This window comes from Phalaenopsis equestris, unplaced genomic scaffold (assembly GCF_001263595.1).
Source record: "Phalaenopsis equestris unplaced genomic scaffold, ASM126359v1 Scaffold000398, whole genome shotgun sequence".
In the NCBI taxonomy this organism is placed as follows: Eukaryota; Viridiplantae; Streptophyta; class Magnoliopsida; order Asparagales; family Orchidaceae; genus Phalaenopsis; species Phalaenopsis equestris.
This window is the reverse complement of record NW_018164840.1, coordinates 99,605-120,458: the sequence shown is the minus strand read 5'-3', so window position 1 is coordinate 120,458 and position 20,854 is coordinate 99,605. Positions and strand designations below refer to the sequence as shown.

The 20,854-nt window shown below is 34.6% G+C and overlaps 1 protein-coding gene across 1 annotated transcript in view; it reads left to right on the top strand.

Annotated features, from left to right (window-relative positions):
• The first annotated feature begins 2,310 nt into the window (after window positions 1–2,310).
• Window positions 2,311–20,854, top strand: part of LOC110026718 (cinnamoyl-CoA reductase 1) — a 22,168-nt gene continuing 3,624 nt past the window's right edge. The window contains exons 1-3 of the mRNA XM_020727784.1: window positions 2,311–2,479; window positions 2,553–2,911; window positions 2,991–3,153. Of these exons, the coding sequence (XP_020583443.1) occupies window positions 2,362–2,479; window positions 2,553–2,911; window positions 2,991–3,153 (640 nt within the window). The 5' untranslated portion in view covers window positions 2,311–2,361. The remainder of the gene's footprint in view (window positions 2,480–2,552; window positions 2,912–2,990; window positions 3,154–20,854) is intronic.

Sequence of the window (20,854 nt, the reverse complement as noted above, 5' to 3'; positions counted from 1 at the left end):
GAAACTTCTTGTTGGTTTGACAATGATTTCTACTTTTAAACTAAAGTGTGATTTTATTTTCTCCATTGATTCTGAGTAGTTTCTTTATCTTTTTTCTTAAAATGATAGATAATTAAAGTGTTGGATAGAAGTTGTGGAGAGTATTAATCTTTAATGTTGGAAGAAGTTATGATGATTTAATTCCATGTACTTCATTTAATTCTTGATCTAGCCTATCTAGATGTTAAAATTTGTTGTGAGAACATGTAAGAACCGGGCTAGTATTGTCTCAGTCAACAATTGGAAAGAAGGTTGTATGAATGAGAATGTAGTTCATATGATTGAGTGCAAATATATGGAAATAATCTTTGAAGGGTGTAGAGTTAGAGAACTTTAGAGTGACAGACTAAAGCCCCCAACTTAGTTTATTATTTTAGGTTCTGATACGAGATGTTAGCTCCCAGGTGGAGGGAATCGAGGAAACTCTTAAGTGAGAGCCGGTATCTTCCCTGCTGAGCTGGTCTTCAGAACTCTTCAAACTTTAAATTAGCCAATGTGCTTTATAGCATCTCTAGTAAGGGTAAAGAGTAATATTGCTCCTATTTGGCACAACACAATTTGAATACCTTCACAACAAAATTCCTATACTTATTACTGATTAATGATAAGGAGAAAGACATTTCATATTAAGTGCTTTTCTTTTAAATTAACTCAAGTTATCTTTAGAAGTTTTTATTGTTTTGTCAAAATATCAAAATTACCCAAAAAATTTGAATTTTAAATATTGTAAAAATATCTATAGTTTAAGTTATTATCTTTTTAAAAAAGAAAGTTTGTTGTTTAGTGCATATTGTGAAATTTTCATGGGTTCGATATTCAGGTTTTAAACAAGAAGTCTTATATTACTTGATAACGATATGTATACTTGCATAGTATCCCAATATATATCAATTGAAAAATTAAATTCTTATTTTCTCCAAGATTAAAATTTTGGTACTGTTGTAGAGTAAGGAAATACAAGTGAAAAATATAATCAAGGACGTTGTTATATTGTTGCATTTAAACGTTCGGGATCAGTATGTCACATGTAGTGTTGTGCTTGTTTATTTAAACTATTGTCTATATGAGATCAATTCAGTCTCGTATTTTCAAAGTTAAAATATTATTTTTTCAAAATTAAAACACTATTTTTCTTAAAACCAAATTTATATATATATTAAATTAAATTTAAATTACTTCCAAGACATAAATAAAGTATACCTGTTGACACAGACTTGCAGAAAGCATTCACGAGTGCACTTAGTGGAATGCTATGACAAAGCTAAATTATAATTTATTATAGGTGGTGTCATTTCAATCATGATAAACATTGGATTTTTTTATTGAGTTTCTTGCTTAGTTTAATATGAAGAAATCTTTTTCAGACATTGGGGTAGGCTTAACGTAAGAGAAGGTATTAAGAGGGCCAAAAAAAGGATATGGTCCATTTCTACGTCCACTGTCTTGAAGAAAAATGCATCAACCAGATACACTATAATTGGATGTTTAGTTTTATTATAACATTGAACTTACAAAACAATCCCATGGCTAGGGGGAAAAAATGATGAGCTCTTTCAAGCAAAAAAACACCCATAATGTTAAGCTAGAGGAGTGGTAAATTGGAAATCAGTTTAAAAACTAATGTCAGGCGAGTCAATTAGTTTTGAAATTTGAAAGAATAAAATTTAAATAATATTTTCTATTTCAAAGATGAAGGTTGTCGAATACAACATAAAAAGCTCTTAATGGGTGATTTTGTTTAGTCTAAAATTCTAAATCCTAAATGATAAAGTAAAAAATATCACTTTCATTTGAAAATAAAGACTAGAGAGAGCTCTTTGGTTATCATTGGTCGAAAATGTTTGATATTCACTAGAATTTAACAAAAAGTTGTGAAGAGAAATGTTTATGGTGCTTTTGTGATATATAAATTATGAAATTGTTTAGCTATTATTTTAATTTTTTGTGGTAAAATATGAGAGTTTTTCGATTGGAATTACTTTGGGTTATATTTTCTTAAAAAAATAATTAATGTTAGTTATTTATAATTTCTGCTATTATTGGAAATGTAAAGTGATTTTTTATAAAAAGAAAAGTTGATAGTCAATTTAATGTATTTAAAATTATTATCATCTTTTTTTTTTTTTTATGATTAACTTTTTCTTTGCCTTTTTCCGAGTAAATCTATGTGGCTCTTTATTTTATTCTCATTAATATGCCTGCGTATTTGCGAATATTCTTGCTAACATTTTAGAAAACTAAAATAAATACTAGCGTATGGACAGAAAAGGTCAGAGATCAGTCCGCAGTCCACACCACACTCACTGCCGCTGTTCTTCCACAATGTCTGCTATCAAAGAAACTGTCTGCGTCACCGGCGGAAGTGGCTTCATCGGATCCTGGCTTGTCCGTCTGCTCCTCGACCGAGGCTATACCGTTCATGCCACCGTCAAGGACCTCCGTACTGTCTCTTTTCCCACATATCCAACATGCCCCTTATAGCGTCTCACTAAGCGGTTAAATTCTCCATGCAGAGGACGATGGCGAGACAAAGCATCTCGAAGCTCTAGAAGGCGCTGCGGCGCGTCTTCGCTTATTCCAGCTCAACCTCCTCGACCCTCAATCCATCGTCGCCGCCCTCCGCGGCACCACTGGTGTCTTCCATCTCGCCTCTCCCTGCATCGTTGATCGCGTTCATGATCCCGAAGGCCAGCTTCTTGATCCCGCGGTGAAAGGAACGCTTAATGTTCTTCGGGCGGCACACGATGAGGGAGTACGCCGCGTGGTGGTCACCTCGTCTATCTCGGCTATAATGCCCAGCCCCGGATGGCCTGCGGACGTCGTCAAGGACGAGGGTTGCTGGACTGATCTTGACTATTGCCGGCAGAACGGGGCGAGTGCTCTTTCATTGCTTATACTGGGGAAAATTAGGGTTTTGGATGGGTTTAAGACTAATGGATTATTGGTTTCAGATCTGGTATCCGGTTTCAAAGACTATGGCTGAGAAGCAAGCCTGGGACTTTGCCAAGGAGAATGGGTTAGATTTGGTGGTGTTGAATCCAGGAACTGTAATGGGCCCAATTATCCCGCCAAGTATCAACGCCAGTATGTTGATGCTGCTTCGACTTCTGCAAGGTAGGGTGCCTTTATTTTACTTGAGGAGAAAAGCTATGAAATAATGCTTATAATTAGCATGTTATGAATTATGGTGCTTTTAGAAAACAGGTAACCATCCAGCTAATTTATTTGTCATATCTTAATTCAAGCTTTTGCTTGTATGAAGCAAAGAGCTAACCATAATTTTGAATGACATATTCTAATTTTTTGTCATTTAACCCAGTCCTTTAGTTTGCCATTTATCTGTATGGATTCATTACATTACATAGAAAGGATCTTGGTTATGACTGATACTAACTGTTGGCGGTTGACAAATACAAAATGATTGGGACTCTTATGGCTCATTCTATTTTAATTGTTCAATAAATGGTTCTTGATACTATATTAAAAGGTTAATTTTGGTTTGGACACAATGGCTATTAAAATTGTAGTTATATGTATTATGATTCTTCGAGATGCCCTAATCTAAGATTTGTGCCATAGGAATTGACATATAGTTTCTCCGTTGAAAGTTAATATGTATACCCTTTATGGATTCTATAATATAACACAAATTTATTTTTTCATCAAGTCCTCTTCCCTTCATCTTATTATCATCATCATCCTAATGAGGAAAAAATATTGCGTCCGGAGTACGTACTATGCGGACTCTAATATAATGCAATTTGTAAAGTGTTGTGATCGGATTTTTGCGAATTAAAAGAATATGAAAAAAAAAAACTATTTTTTCATGTGTCCCGGCTCGAAGTCCGTTCAGTGGTATTCTCGTGATATTATGCTGGTGGTATTCTGGTGGCATTCTAGTTGTATTCTATTGATATTTTATTGTTATTTTGGTGATATTATGGTAGTATTTTGGTGGCATTATTGTGGTATTGTGTCGATATTCTCGTGGTATTTTGATGATATTCTGATGATATTTTGGTGGTAATATAGTGATATCCTGATTGTATTATGTTCATATTTTGGTGATATTCATGTGGTATTTTGCTGGTATTTTGATGATATTCTGGTGGTAATTTGGTGGTATTATTTCGGTATTTTGGTTGTATTTTTGTGATATTCTAGTTGTATTCTTGTGATAATTTGGTGGTATTATGATGATATTTTGGTGGTATTATTGTTGTATTTTGATGATATTATTGTGATATTTTGGTGGTATTCTGAAATATTTTGGTGTTATTCTTGTGGTATTCTTGTAATATTTTTGTGATATTTTTGTGGTATTGTGGTTGTATTATGATATTTTCTTGTTATTCTAGTGGTATTTTGATATATCAACAAAATATCACAAGAATAGCGTCAAAATACCACAAGAATAACACCAAAACACCACCATAACACAAAAATAAATGTTAAATGTAAAGAAAATTGAGTATGCTATAAGATATATCAACCATCTAATATGATGGCGACCGTAACTCCTCAGGAAAAGGTGTGCATAGACGACAAAGATAGACTCCACTGCTCCGAAGAAGAAATGAGAAAAAGTCTCCGACAAGCTTCCTCTTCTCCAGTCGACCTCATCCTCTCTAGTAAACTCCCCTTTTCTTTTCTATTCTAAGAATTTATTTTCTTAAGTTTTGTTAGGCTAATTTAACTCAATAGCCTTGGATTAGGCTTGCCTTTTGGCTTGACTTAGGCTAACCCGAACCAATTTAACTCTAATTCATTTAGTCAGACCCTAACCTAACCCAGATCTGATCCAAATCAAACCTGACCCAAATCCAACCTAACCCAGTTCTGACCGAAATTAGACTTGACCCAAATCCAACCTAACCCTAGACCTGACCCAACCCAAGTCTAGCTCAAACCCTAACCAAACCTTAAATCGAACCCTAGACCCGACCCAACCTAGGTTTCGCCCCCCTAACCCAAACCCTAGGTCTGACCCAACCCAAGTTTAGCCCAAATCCTCACCCAAACCTTAGACCTGACCCAACTCGGGTCTAGCCCAAACTCTTGCCCAAACCCTACATTTGGCCTGATTCGGGTTGAGCCCAAACTCTTCAACCTAACTCAGATCCGACCCAAATTGGACTTGACCCAAAAATTTGACCCAAACCCTATACCTGATCCGACTCAGGTCTAGCCTAAACCCTAAAACCTAAGTCAGGTCCAACCCAAATGAGACACCTAAACTTTAACATAATTTGACCCAAACCTAACCTAACTCAGGTCTGACCCAGACGAGACCTGACTCAATTCTAACCTAACCCATGTCTGACCCAAACCCAAACCAGATTCATACCCTAAATCTAAACTGAAACCCTGCTCAAACTTGAACCCAAACCAAATGTCAAACCCAACCTTAGATCGAACCCAAACTACGTCTAACCCAAACCCAACCTTAGACCTAATTCAAAATAGGTCTAACCTAAACTTAACTCGGGTCAACTTAAACTTATCCCAGGTCAACCCAACCTAACTCGGGTCAATCCAAACAACCCAAACTTAACTCGGGTAAACCAAGTTAACTCGGGTCAACCTAACCCAACTAGGGGTAACCCAGCTTAACCCGTGTCAACCCCAAATCAAACCTAAGCCAACCAGGGTTAACCCAACTTAGCCTGAGACCGACCTAAATCAAACTTAGCTCAGCCTGGGACAAACCCAATTCAACCCAGGTCAACCCAAACTTAATCTTAGTTAACCCAAGCCAACCCAAGATCAACACAGGCCTGAACTAGCTGACCCATACCGTACCTCAACTCAAATTTAGCCCAAGTATAATCTAATGTTAATTACTACTTTACATGTGTTATTTCATGTCGTTTCATATGTAGTTTCATGCTTTGTTTTCTTTCATATGCCATTTCATACTTCAAAATAAAAATAATAAAAAAATGCATAAAACAAAAACGATGGTAAATACCTCTCCAAAGATGGTTTTTCCTTACAATCATTAAAAGTCAAATCTTTAAACAATACTTTAATAATAGAAAACCATGACTTTTCAGCATAACGGTCAAGTCTAGGAATCAAACATGATATTAATTTAAATATTGAACTTAAAAAAAACATATAAAACACACCAAGGTAAAGAACGAGAACATAACCTAAGAAGATCTGACGTGAATTTTTGGTTAGCTAATTTAGACACTGAACTGAGGGTCATATACTTACCCTCGATTAATCTGAGTATAGAAGCCTAAGTTAGTTTTGATACATACATAGTGTTAAGGACTAGGACATGCAAAACAACAAACCCACCGCTTTAGTGTTAGGTTAGAATGAAGTAACCCATGTTTACTGATGAAGATATTTCAGACAGCCTCGAAACTACGAATCATCCATGCTTCTACATTTAAGGGGGATTTCTGGTCACGAGGCTAGTCATAGTAAATGGTTACCAACGTCTCAGGATGACAAAAAGCCATGAGCATCTTGACTGGGGAGTGGTTGTCTTGCTATTACTTTTTGAAGTCTTTTTTCTTCTTCTCATTGTTTTTTGTGGAGCCTCTCTGTTGAGGGTTAGAAAATTTCTTTCTATGACTTTTATTTTATCTTTCAATGTTCATTGTAAAGTGACTTGTGGCTAATGTCTTTATTAGGGAAGAGTCGAAGTTCATTTGAAATGTAGGAATGTATGTTATATGCGTATTATGATGACAAACATCTCTTCAAGAGAAATGCTAAGGAAAATGACATGCCTTATAAAATCAATAGTGTATTATTGCGAAATTTGCTTTTGTTTTTGTGAGAGCCCATCCCACTTTCTCCATTAGTATTTTTCATGCCTTAAAGGGTAGAATCCTTCCATCTCTTGGAAAACTCATAGGAAATATTATGCTGCCCATTATGAAGATGTGCATTCCACTACACTAAAACATGCTAGGTGAATTTGAGCCTGCCAAATAGGGACTTATCTCTTAAAATGTACCTTTAGAGATTAGTGTAGGTCTTGTCTTGGTTGATTGATGCATCTAACTTCACGACAACAATAGAAATATCATATGTTTGTGATATCGGAGACAACTCAAATCACACTAGAAAAAACAAATGTTATTACAAAAAAATAAATTGACGGTTACAATCAAACACACTTGGAAGAGAAATCCGAAATGATACATAGTTTAGTTATTTTTTTATTAAACCTTTAGTATATGAGGGTTCTTTAATTTTAAAATAATCTTAGATTTTTTTTTTCAAAAGAATCTTGCATACTTAGCATAGCGAGTGAACATATAATATTAACCTGCACAATAATCTAAAACCATTTAAATTTAAATACTTATTTAATTTTATGGAGTACACACAAGTTTGCTAATCCACATGCATCTTAATGCACCAAGCATGCACTTTGAAATTATATATTGCAGTTATGAAATATCTTGAAATACAGTTACAAGGCTTACAATCATTTAAATTTTGCCAATTACACCAAAACATTGTTGTTTAGATGCATATGCATGACTTAAAATTATTTGAACCATTGAATAAAAATATCTTTGCACAAATCCTTAAGACATGTGATTTGGATTGAAACTTATCATTGAATTTTGTGAAATTTGAAACCATTTGAAACAATAGAATTTTACTTGGATATTGAATTATTTGATCTTAATTTATTAGAACTAAATGAAAATTTAACACTAAATAGGACGCAATGGAGCAAAGCAATGGAAAGGATTCATGTAGCCGACCCCACGTAGTGGGATTAAGGCTTTGTTGTTGTTGTTGTTGTTGTTTGTTGTTGTTGTATTGAATTATTTGATCATTGGCAAAGTTATATTTTGGGCTTTGAATGAATTGTCTTATATTCATTAGCAGGTGTATTATGAATTTGGTGGCGAAATTAGAATGTTAAACTCTTGATATCTAGAGTTTATTGAATTCTTAATCATTCCACACACTTTTAGTAGTTCTTATAAATGAACGTTTGCACATTCTCTAAGTAGAATTGATCATTCTTTTAAATGAAGTATTGTACATCTTCTAAGCTTCAATTACTTTTAATTCCAGCAATTCTTTGTGAGCCATCAAATCATTTTATAAGTCCAAATGCTTCAATTTTAAATTATTTTGCAAATTTAAAAGTTCACATTTGAATTATTTATAGACCTTATGAGCCTAAGTTCAAAAAGCCCAATTTTAATTGATTTTAAACCATAGGAGCCTAAGTTTAAAATAGCTTCATTTTAATTAAATTTAAAACCCTAATAGCCTAAATTTAAAATCTGAAATTCAAATTATTTTCAAGCTCTAATTGCTTAAATTTAAATCTTTTTTTTCAATTTCAACGACCGAAATTAAAATATTTTTACAAGTTTGATTAAAATTTTTCTAAAGTCAATTAACATGTTTAAATTTTCCAAAACATCAAGTTAAATGTAAGCTCAAATTCACATAAAATTTTAATATCCTCCCAATTTTACCTTTGTTGGTGGTATCAGGAAAATGCCAGTCTTCACAACTTTTTATAAGACACGCTGGTCAGTGTTGTGAGACATTGCTGTTTGGTAGCAAAACAATATATTTTAATCCACAGTCGATAAGACACTATGACTTTCAATATACCTGCAAAAAAGACAAATCAAAAGCGCATATTTTCCCTAACAAGTACTTTACTTTCTCTGAACGGTACTTGATTCTTTGAATAAGTATTCACGTTTCCCAAGATGAGTCCTTAAATCTCTTTATTTTACAAAAGTTTTTCAGATGAGTACACAATTTTCTCAAATGGTACTTAATTCCCTTGAACAAGTATTCTTCTTTAAATGGATATTTTAGAAATGTTTTTGTGGCCCATTTTGTTATACATTTGTATGCAAAATCCTCAAAGTTGACGGTGTAGAGATGGCGAGATAAAACACAGACTTTTTTTTTATTTTTTGTTTAAATATGTTGGGCAACTAAATGTGGAGAAAAGAAATTATAGGGTTTCCAATTAGGAATATGCAGCAAAGCAGAGCCTGGATTCAAGCAATGCTAGGTTGGGCCGCATGAAAGACGGAGCAAGAAGCTTCGATTTTGGGTTATCTAGCTAAGAAAAGGTCTCATGCAGGATCATGATGTTTTTGACCGAAGAGGAGACTATAGCAGAAGAAGTTTTCAATTTGTGCACACAGAAAGAAAAGAAGGGTAAGACTTCTTACCCTTCTTTGCGACACTATATACTTATTGGAGCATGATAAAGGGATTGTGCTTGGTTACTGTTGGTAGAGACAAGTGTCGAGGGTGCTAGTCTTACGAATTGCGAAAGATCACGGGAATTGCAGTCGTGGGGTATGGAGTAGAGAGGAAATTACACTCGAGAGATTTGTTTGACTTTTGGTTCATGTGATTGGAGAAGTAGAGCAAGGAGAAAAGTGGAGACGGTTTGGTGTAGGAGAGATGAGGCGCATGGAGAAAGACAAGCTTTGAATGTATCTGCGTGACACAACCCATCACGTGCTGCGAAGTAGAGGAAGGGGGGTTTGAACGAGTAAATTAAGCTAGAGCTTCAAACTTTTGAGTTGAGCGAACTTGGGGATAGATGGAGGTGTTCTAGCCATACGAACATAGGGGCAATACGGATGTGGCTTCTGCGTCATAACAGGGAGAATCCAGAGCGAGAGTTTCAAATCAAAGATAAGGGGAATGTCAAATGAGAGAGGGAAAACGACTCAAAGAGGGATTCTCTGGCTTTGTTTGTAGTTTCCGGAATGAATCTAGGAGGATCAGGGGGGAGTTCAGTTTTTGTACGTGAAAGCAAAAGGAATTACACGAAAGATTTTCTAAGTGCCTGTTTGGGGCAACATATAGGTGCGGCGTTTTCAAAACGCCGCATCGCTGTTTGATTCACCTGTTTATCGTGAGTTTTTAAAAATGATGTTTTACCTAATCCATTAAACTCCCACTGCGGTATTACCCCTGCGTTTTGCATTTACACACCAGCTATTACCTCTTTGCCCTCGCTACCCGATCGTTGTCCCCTGGTAAAAAATTATTCTCTTCCCTCCTCTCTTGCCTCCTCTCCTCCCACATCAAATATTGCTGCGCCGATTCTATCTCCAAGCAGTCCTGTCATCTTCGAGTCTGTAGATTCTCGTCCACTCTCCTTATACTTCACTGGAGGAGAGGTGCGCTCTGCGGCACCACGACACGCTAGTCGACCATAGAGGATGCTGGAGTCGATGAAGAAAGATGAGATAGAGTGAGCTGGAGCTTCGTCTTTCACTTTTATGTTTTAGGTTAAAGCTCGCAGCTGTTTTCGCTCTCTCATTGGCAACAATAGGAATTAGCATTGGGTTTAATTTCCTTGGTCGAGACTTCTATAATGCCATTGCTAGTATGTAAATTCCTTATTTGCTCTGAAATCATGGTTGCTAAAGCTTAATTAATTTACATATATTTCCACTTTTTGTGATTTTGTAAGATAAGGATGAAGAACAATTTACAAAACAACTTCTATACTACTTAGGAGGGTTTCCGGTGAGCTTATTGCTGCACCCTTGTAGGTATTGCTCTGTATTTAATTAAATAAAAAATATCGGGGCATTTACATGCATACCACCCGATTCATGTGTATTGACATATCTAACACCTGAACTTTACTTTGTACATTTATAATACCCAAATATTTCATGTCAAATAAAAAATACAACTTTTTATGTTTGAAAAATTGAAATACATATTTTAATGCATAGATAAGGTGACATATATGTAAAAATTGAACTTTAGGTGTTAGATATGTAAATATAGAGGAAATAAGTTGTAGGCATGCAAGTCTTCCAAATGTTTTTTTTTTTGGTTTCAATTTTTAGTTCAGACTGATAAGCTAATTTCTAACCAAAATGTCTTCAGCTTGTCTTTGAAAGTTTGATATTTAATACTAATTTTCATATATTATTCTAAGAAAGATATTCAGGCACATTTATGGAATAGCTTGAGAGAGGTTCATAAAACTTTTGCTCTGTATGAATGTATTACTTGAACTAAACCTTAATTTACCGAAGAGTTAATCCAATGAAATAGCATAAAAAGTTAAATAATATGAAGAACAAATTTTCCTTCAATGAAATTATGTTTATTTTTGTTCCGATGTCTATTATCAGTCTATAGCACCCTTTCTCACTTAACTATGGTAAGCTTTTTTGTTGAGAAATTGAAAAAAAAGATGGATTGGGAACGGGATTTGTTGCACTTATGACATATTTTTTGAAAACAGTTTAAATTTGCTTTTGACAAGTTTCAAGGAGTTATGTTTGGATCTAAATTGATCGAGTTTGCTCTAAATCCAAAACATTTATTATAGGCTCTTAGTTTCGCTAATAAACTCAAGCAGTGGTGATTCCAGGTGTTTTTAAATCATATTTCCTTTCTCATTTTCCTAATGATTTTTATTAACATCATTTGAAGATGTTAATAATTACATAAAATTATTAAAATTAGCATAATTTTGTACTATTATGAAATGATATTTTTTGTTTTGAACTGTCAAATCTGTAGCCGTTAAAGTTTTAGTGTAAACAACAACACAGCCTTTCAGAACGGTCTTTTATCCACAAAAAAACTGCAAATCAGCTGTTTTCCAAACGCACAAACCAAACAGCTAAACAACTTATCCAGAACAGGAGCAAAATGTTCATTTATCCAAGATCATCTATTTTCGAAACACACAAACCAAACAATTAGCTAGTTTATCAGGATTAGCTGCTGATCAACAGTTTATCAGGATTAACTGCTTATCTGGATAAGCTCGATAAGCTGCAGCTGGCCCAGACAGACCCTAAATCGAATTAGGGGTATATAAAAAATGCAATTTAGCGTGTAAAAAGATTTAAATCTTAACTAAATCTTAATGAAGTTTAATTAAATCTAATTAACAATAATTATAATCTTTAGTTATTTTTTAAAGCATTAAAAATATTTAAATCTTAACTAAATCTTAATTAAGTTTAATTAAATCTAATTAACAATAATTATAAACTTTAGTTATTTTTTAAAGTCAATAAATGCCTCCAACAAATATGTTGTGTGTGTTAAGCTGACCATGTTTGTTACAAACTGATTGACCTCGTGAATTTCAAAAGTTTGTTTGGATATCATGTTGAGGGTTTCACTTTGCAAATCTCCAAGGAAGGTTACGGATGTCGACACAGTATAAATCTCAAGTTAGATTTGCAGACTTATATCATTATATACTAACTTTGGTTGATGTCACCTCTGACTTGTTTTCACTCATTTGACATGGAGATTGGGCTTATCTTTTTCCCTTTACGTTCTATTTTGATAGGTTTTGATGAATGGATGAATTGGCGGAAAACAAACATACTTTTTGTCCTATGCTTCATGTGAAAATTGACTTGATTGAAGGATGTATCCTAATGACCTAACCCTTTAGCTTGTATTAGGTTGATGTTAAGAAATCATTGGCCCTGTGCTTGATGCTTTATCAGACTTGTTAAAGGTTGAATTTCCTTAGGTCAACTTCGAGTTTTGAACAAACGTTGGGATACCGTCATTGAGCCTGTGCTTTCCGCTTGGGCAAACTTATTTGAAGAAGAGAGATTCCTTGGTTTGTGCAATGTGCTTGATCAAACCTTCTGGAAAATTTTTAGCTTTCTTTATTTGAAAAGGACTTCGAACTCTGCTTGATGCTTTCTTTAGTGACAATTATTCCTTTGATTTTCTTTGATCTTTCAACTAATCGGCAAAATTTCTATAATCTAGTTCTCTTGAACTTATCAAGTTGAATAGACTTGAAACTTGACAGTCTTTGTCATCAAATTAACAAAATATAGACTTCTTTACTACAATCGTTTTTATTGCTTGTTGAGTAAAGAAAGATATCAACGATTCAATCATTTATGGGCTTTTTGAGTTTAATCTTTAAGACCAACTTGAATCTTAAAACTAGACTATAATGAACTTGTGCTTCTTCAACTTAATAGATTGGGAAGTCTCATTTCTTATATCACAAAATCTTGAAACTTATAAACTCATCAAATTTGATAAGGTTGGGAACTATACAACTCTCATCTTCTGACTAAGAAGATGTGAGCTCTTCTATTACGATTGTTTTTGTCTTGTTGAGTAAGAAGAACTTGTTTCCTCACTACAGTCATTTTTATGATTTTTTTAGTGAAGTGAGCTGTTAGCGACTCAATCATATTTTTGGACATATTGAGTCTGAATTCTTTGACCCACTTGAGCCATTGACTTTAGCTGTAGTAGAACTTGCACCTTTCCAACTTAACTTGTTAAAGCTTAAAAATTTGAAAGACTTTTCAGTTGAATTTTCAAAATCTCGATTAATCAAAGAGTAAAAAATTGTTTTCTAAATTTTATCATTTATATATTTTGTTTGATCACAAAATTGTTAAGCAATTTTTTGGGAATATAAGCATTAATGCACGATGTCAACCCAAAAGGAATAAAATATTGATGCAAGGCATGATGTCAACCCTTATCGTTGGGGATCTCAACCAGAAAGTCGTTGTTAATCTAATAAAATATTGATGCTAGGCAGCCTCTTTTCTGATAAAACACATTTGGGGTCCTCAACATCAAACACAAGTTAACCTAAATAAATTAAAAAAACATCCCATTTTATGTGGTGATTTTAGGATCAATTAGAAACACACTCTTGAATTACAAGAGAGTTTCCAAAATTTGAATGACCTGAAAGGCTTCTTATTAGGCTTATATAATAGCTTGTTAGGGAGTGTGAGAACTAAAATTAACGCTTGCTGGTTTGCATTTTATGACCCCTCTTTCAACTGGGATTGATTGTATCTTTCATTTAGTTATTTTGAACTAACTGGGAATTGAGGAATAACCAAAGTCATATTTTGCTGACATAAACTTCGAGGCATAAACGATGATCATGTATTTGGTTTCGGATAAACGATCATAAACTTCAGTAGGACATCTCTGGGTGGCATAAACAACTTTAGTAGCTCATCAGTGAGTTTTCTTGAAATTCTATTTTTGAATTACATTGTGAATTATGGATCTCTGATAGCATAAATCGGATGTCACACCAAATATTTCTATAATTTTTTCACCTTCAGGAACCTTGAGCTATGCTAACAAATTGAAGATAACAGTTTCATGATTGGAGCAACCATAAACTTTTTACATATTCTCTTGATTAAGCACTTTTCCTTGGCAACTTTCAGAACCATGTGCACTTACATACAACATTGCCGACTGTTTCTTTTCAATAGTAAGGGTTAGTTATTATTGAATCCAAAAGGATTGCTTACTCACTGGTAGAGCTACTCCATTTAACCCACTTTAGATTTTCTTTGTTGATTGTGGGTAGGAATACTCACTTTTGATAATATAACTTATTAAACAATTTGTTACTTGGGCAGTAGTTGATGAGCCTTCAATTCCATAATTTTTCATTCCCATTTGCCTTCTAAATAGTTTCTTCCAAACTAATTTAATGCAGCCTTGGACTGTAACAATGGCCATAACATCAATGATGAGAATCTATACACCATTGAGCTAGATAGTGGTAATGTATAATAAAATTTCCCATGAGTATTCTTTATCTTCTAGAGAACATGAGAACTGTTTATGGTGTCAACCACTATTATAATTACTTTTGGTAGTTGATATTTAGACTTGAAACTCAAATATCACACCCTAATGCTCTCAGACAGATTTTCTTTCTCTATTAGATTTTTTGATGGTAGATTCTTAGATTAAGATCCAAGGGTCATAACTCGATGCTTACCAAATAGTTATTGGGACCCTTAAACGGTAGATTCTTGTATTGAGATTCAAGTTTGATACTTTGAAGCTCACTTGATAGACTATCATTCTACTGTGACTTTTCAGCAACAATTTCTCTAAATAAAACCCATGGGTTATACCTCGATGTTTACCATATAGAATTTACCCAAATTTATGTTTAATTATAATAAAAGAAAGATATTAACTTTTCATTTATCAGTTATCATTTTCAAACTGCTATTATAGTAAATATATTACTAGCCAAAGATGAAAAAAGAAATCATCCCCATCTTAGTCACTGGAAATCTGCGGGCTTCAAAAATTTCGTTGCCCCGGACTCTCATCATTTCTAAGAGCTTTTTGTTTTTCATATTCCAGGTTAAATATTCAAAAGACAGATGAACCAGAAGATAAGACACTACCCATATATATTTTGCCCTCATTTGTTGAGAATTTTTGAATGAGGTTCAAGGTTTCTCAGAGGCGCAAGCCACTATGTTTTAATTAGCAGTAGACATAATTTTAAATTATAAAAATTTTATCGCCTTGAGCTTAAAAACGTATGGTGGGAGAAATGATGACTAACCCAATCAAAATTTCATTGTTTCATTTTCTTGGGTTATCAAATATCTTTGATCTACTAAGTCAGAAAAGAAAGTTGACCAAACCTGACTGAAAGATTATTATCAGCAACCATGAGTTGTATCGTCCAAGGGATTCTTGTAGATTTATGGTGGATGACTGTATAAGAGGAAAAATTTAAGTTGATTTTAGCTAAGAGAAGACTTTACCTTAATAACATGTAGTCTTATGGTTTGCAACTCAAATGACAGAAAGCCATAAGGAGATCATACGAGCTACATGCGTGACAGTAATATAATGGTGTTATTTGGCGTCAACCATCCAGTCAATGGGTTTGGTCATAACCACTAGTTTTGCGGAGCCCTTGGATCAAATCACGCTGACAGAAGACTCAGACTACATCCATACTGCGTAAAATTAAATTGAGTGTGAATATAATGTACACTCGGTAACATTCATTCATTGTGAGTTGAAGTTGGTCAAAAGTTTGTCACCCCCGATAAATTATTGTTGAGAATAAATTAGATTTTCTTTTAAGTTTTTTAAGTAATTAATTTTAAATTGAGTATTTTAGTTGATTACTTTGAAAAGTTGATTTAAAAATGGCCCCTCTGGTTGAAATTGCTTATCAACTTCTCCATCATCTGGGGAATTTGAGCATTTGAAATATTTATGCTTGATGTTCATTAGAATTTGTTTAGTATTTTTAGAATGTTAGTTCCGTTGACTCTAGTACTTACAAAGAATATTAGTTACATGACAAAATATCTCTTTCTTCGCAGTTTATCGCCGACCTATAGAGCATTTATCACTGCCCTGATGGATCATCAGATCCGATCTACTATTCTTGCCTAGAAATTTGCAGTAATGGAGGAGATGAATGCAGTTAGGCAGAACCTTACATGAAAAATCGTTGATATTTCTTAGGGTAAGAAATCAGTGGGATGCCAATGGTTTTTAAGAATCAAATTCAACTCAGATAGGTCCTTTTAGTGTCGTGTTGCCAAAGGATACTCACAGACCTCTAAGGTTGATTGGGGAGACATTTAATTCGGTGGCCAAATTAAACAAGATTTGGCCCTGTTATCTCTTGCGGTGAATTTGGATTTGCCCTCCAGCTTGATGTAAAGAATGCGTTCCTAAACCATGATCTTACAGGGGAGTACATGTCCCTCCCCCTTGTTTTTGAGTGTACTACCTCCCGAGGGCAAGTGCATCGGATGTGAAAGTCTTCTATAGACTAAAGCAATCTCCACGAGCCTGGTTTGACAAGTTCACAAAGGTAGTAGTGGGCCATGGTGTTACTCAGGCTCAATCAGATCGAAATCTCTTCATGCATTCATTCAATGACCATATTGTTATTCTTATCATACATATCGATGATACCATGCTCACAGAAAACGATCTAACAACGTTTGAGTCTTTGAAAGTCATTCTAGCTATGCCCTATGAAATGGAGGACTCGGGATCCCTTCGAAGCTTTTTAGACATGAAAGTTGCTTGGTCATCACAGGGAATTTGTCTATCTCAACACAATTATGTGATTGGTTTATTAACATAGAATAATATGCTTCTGTGAAAATTGGCGATTGTCCCAGTAGATCCCAATAAAGAATTATCTGATATTCCTAATGTTGTTCCCGTTAACAAGACACACTACCAGCGCCTTGTAGGGAACTTGCTCATACACGTCTCGACATATGCCACACAAGTGGTATAATAAGCCAGTTCATGCATGACCCCTATGAGCACCATCTCCACGCTGTCCATCAGATTCTCCACTATTTAAAGTGCAAACTGAGCTCAAATTTGTTTTTCTCATGCCACACATCTCGTTCTATTGTTCATTATACAGATGTTGATTGGGCCGGATCATTTCATGATTAACGATCAACCTCCGGGTACTGCTCATTTATGTGAGAAATCTTATCATGTGGAAAAACAAGAAAGTGATTTCCGATCCATGTTCTTAGGGGTCTATGAAACTCTCTGGTTAAGCATCATGCTCTATTAACTACGTATGTCGACTTCTGACCCTTGTGTTGTTTTGTGATAATAAGACTGTCATTAGCATTGTCAACAATCCGATTCAACATGATCGTACCAAATATGTGGAGATTGATAGACACTTCATCAAGGAAAAGCTCGAGTCGGAGAAATTGGTGTTCTTTTTGTGGCCTCTGGTGGCCAACAAGCATATATCATCATAAAGAACCTTCCTCGATCACTGTTCGATGACTTCAATACAAGCTGTACATGATTGACATTTATGCTTTAACTTGAGGGGGAGTATTAGAATATTAGAATAAAACCAACTATCTTTAGCCGTTGTTAATATGCAAATTGTTGTATTATTTGTTTTTACTTGCTTTCATATTTCCTTTATTTTGTTTTTATTTCTTTCCTTATGAGTGCCCCTTGTAATAGGGTTTATAACCCCTCTACTCCAATATTTCAACACTTATAAATGAACAATTGCACATTCTCTAAGTGGACTTTATTCTCTTTTAAATGAACTATTGCACATCTTCAAAGCGGACTTGCATAAGCTCCAATGACTTTTAATTCCAATGATTATTTGCGATCCATCAATTCACTTTATTAGTCCAATATTCAATTTTAAATTACTTTGCAAATTTAAAAGCCCATATTTAAATCAGTTTTAAACTATAGGAGCCTATGTTCGAAAAGCCCAACTTTGAATGATTTTAAACCCTAGGAGCCTAAGTTTGAAAAAGCTTAATTTTATTTGATTTTAAAAGCCTACGAGTTTAAAAGTCCTAATTCAAATTACTTTCAAGCTCTATGAGCCTAAATTTATATCGTTTTTTTTTAATTTCAAAAGCCCAAATTGAAATATTTTTGTACTTTAAAAGTTTTTTTCTTTGAGTCATTTTAGCAAGTTTAAATAGTCCCAAATTTCAAGTTATTTCCATGTCCAAATTCACAGAAAATTTTGATAGCTTTCTGGCATCTATCTTCGTTTGGGGGCGTCGAGGGAATGTCAACCTACCTAATAATTTAAAAGACGCGCTAATCAGTATTGTAAGCACGGTAACCGGGGAGCAATGTAAGATACTTTCACCCACGGTCTATAAGAAATTATGAGCTTTTATTATACCCGCAAAAAGATAAATCACAAGCACATATTTTCCTTAAAAGATAGTTTATTTTCCATTACTCAACTTAATTGTCTGAACATGCGCTCTTGTTTTGTTGGATTGATACTTAAATCCCTGATTCTTATAAATATTTTTTTTCAAAAAAAGTGCACAATTACCCTGAGCAATATTTAGTTCACTGAACAGGTACTTGAACTTCATCGAATAGATATTTTAGGAATAATTCTTATGCCCCATAACAGTGAAGTCAACGACGATGACTTTGTTGAAGCAATGAGATAAACACAAATTCTTTTTCTGATTTTCTGATGTTTTATTTAATTATGAAGAAGGGTAGCTATATTTAGAGAAAAGAAACATATAGGATTTTTAGTTAGGAAAATTGAGTGAAGCAAAGTCTTGAATTCGAGCGGTGCTGGTTTGTGTTGTATGATAGACAGATCAAAAAGGTTTGATTTTGGTTTATATAATAGAGTGAGGTCTTATGGGGGATTGTGAGGCTTCTGTAGTGCGTGGAGGAGACGAGCAGAAGAAGTTTTGGGTTTACGCACACAGAAGAAGAAAAGGAGGGTAAGACTTCTTCACGACACTGTCAACATAATGGAGGCGTGATAAAGGGATTCCTATTTGGTTACTGTTGGTAGAAACAAGAATCTAACGGGCTAGTCGTATGAACGGAGAAAGATCATGAGGATTTCAATTGTGGGTTATGTAGCAGATAGGAAATTATGGTTGAGAAGTTCATTTGGCTGTGGTTTGTGCGATTGGAAAAGCGGAGCAGAGAGAACAGTGGAGATGGCTCAGTGTTGGGAGAGACAGATGAGAGTTTCAAATGTTTTTGAATGCCATGATCCCGTCACATGCTGTGAAGTAGAGGAAAGGGACGCGGGCAAGCAAAATTGGTCAGAGCTTCTAACATTTGAGTCGAGTCAGCATGCGAGCCATCACAGGGAGAGACGGAGGGGTTTCCAGTAATGCAAACACAAGGAGGATACGGATGTGGCTTTTTCGTCCTAACAGGTAGAATTTGAAGCGCGGGTTTTGAACTTAAGGGAAGGGTAATGCAAAACGAGAAAGGAGTAATGGTTCTAAGAGTGATTCTCCATCTTGTTTTGCTATTTCTGGAATGAATCTGAGAGGAGTTGGGGATGTTTCAGTTTCTGTATGTGAAAGCAAGGAGGAGGGGTATATGAAAAATACAATTTAGCTTGTAAAAAAGATTGAAAATTTTACTTACTATTAATTATATGTAATTAAATCTAATTAAGAACACTTAATGTTTAATTATTTTTGGACACCAACAATTTTTGTTATGGGATATCTCATATTGAGATGGCGAAGCGGTGTCATATAGATTGTTGTAGATCGGCTAATGATGACCATGCATTTTCTTTTTATGAGACATTGATTCATTTGATAGGTTAACACAAATGTATGTGAAGAAGATTGAGAGAGATGGATTACTCATGGTGATTGCTTTTGATTGTGACGTTAGATTCATCTCTAGGCTATAGAGAGGTAGGCATGAGTGATTAGGTCTTAGATTATACTTCAGTTCAACATTGCAAGTGATGTAGATTTTGTAGGACCTAATTTGGTTGTGTTATAGATTTTGGAGTAGTTCGGAATCGTGCGGCTGTGATTGAAATGAATTTATCTACAACAAAATTTTCACTTTAGTATTAGTATGGATTTGTATGCGACATTATGTGGCTGATACTGTAGAATATCATTGCCATAGATTGAAGTTAGAGAAAGGAGATTGATAAGTTTAGAACTTGTGGATGATGCAAATGAAAATATCAATCTCATCAAAGGTTGATTTAGAGAATGGCATTATAGACAAATCAAGTGCTATCACCCAACACCTTTTGTAGAGATTGAGGTGATGGATTCTGCATTTGTGAAGGTCCATTGCAACTTTCAAGGTTTGAAGAGTTTTTCATGACAAGGAAAATCGAGCCTATATCATTTGAGGTTATTTATTGTGTTGGAAAGTTTGCCCACAAATCTTTACTAATATGATGGATGATTGATTCAAATCATATGTTCCTCGTTTCATCATTCTGTAATGGGTCACAAATCCAGTGAATTAAGTAGAAGTGACATAGGTTAATGTATGGTTTGATTTAACTTATCAAAAAATTGAATGTATGTTTGTCGGCGCTTAAAAGGGGAAAAGTTAAATGTCTGGGGGTCGCCCGTAAGAAGCTGTCGGTCGCCGGAATCGAAATCCCGTCGCCCGCTTCGGAAGGACTTTTTAATTTACGTATATATATATATAATTTTAGAAAAATATGAAATCAAACTGACCTCATATTTTTCACAGTTTAAATGAAAGA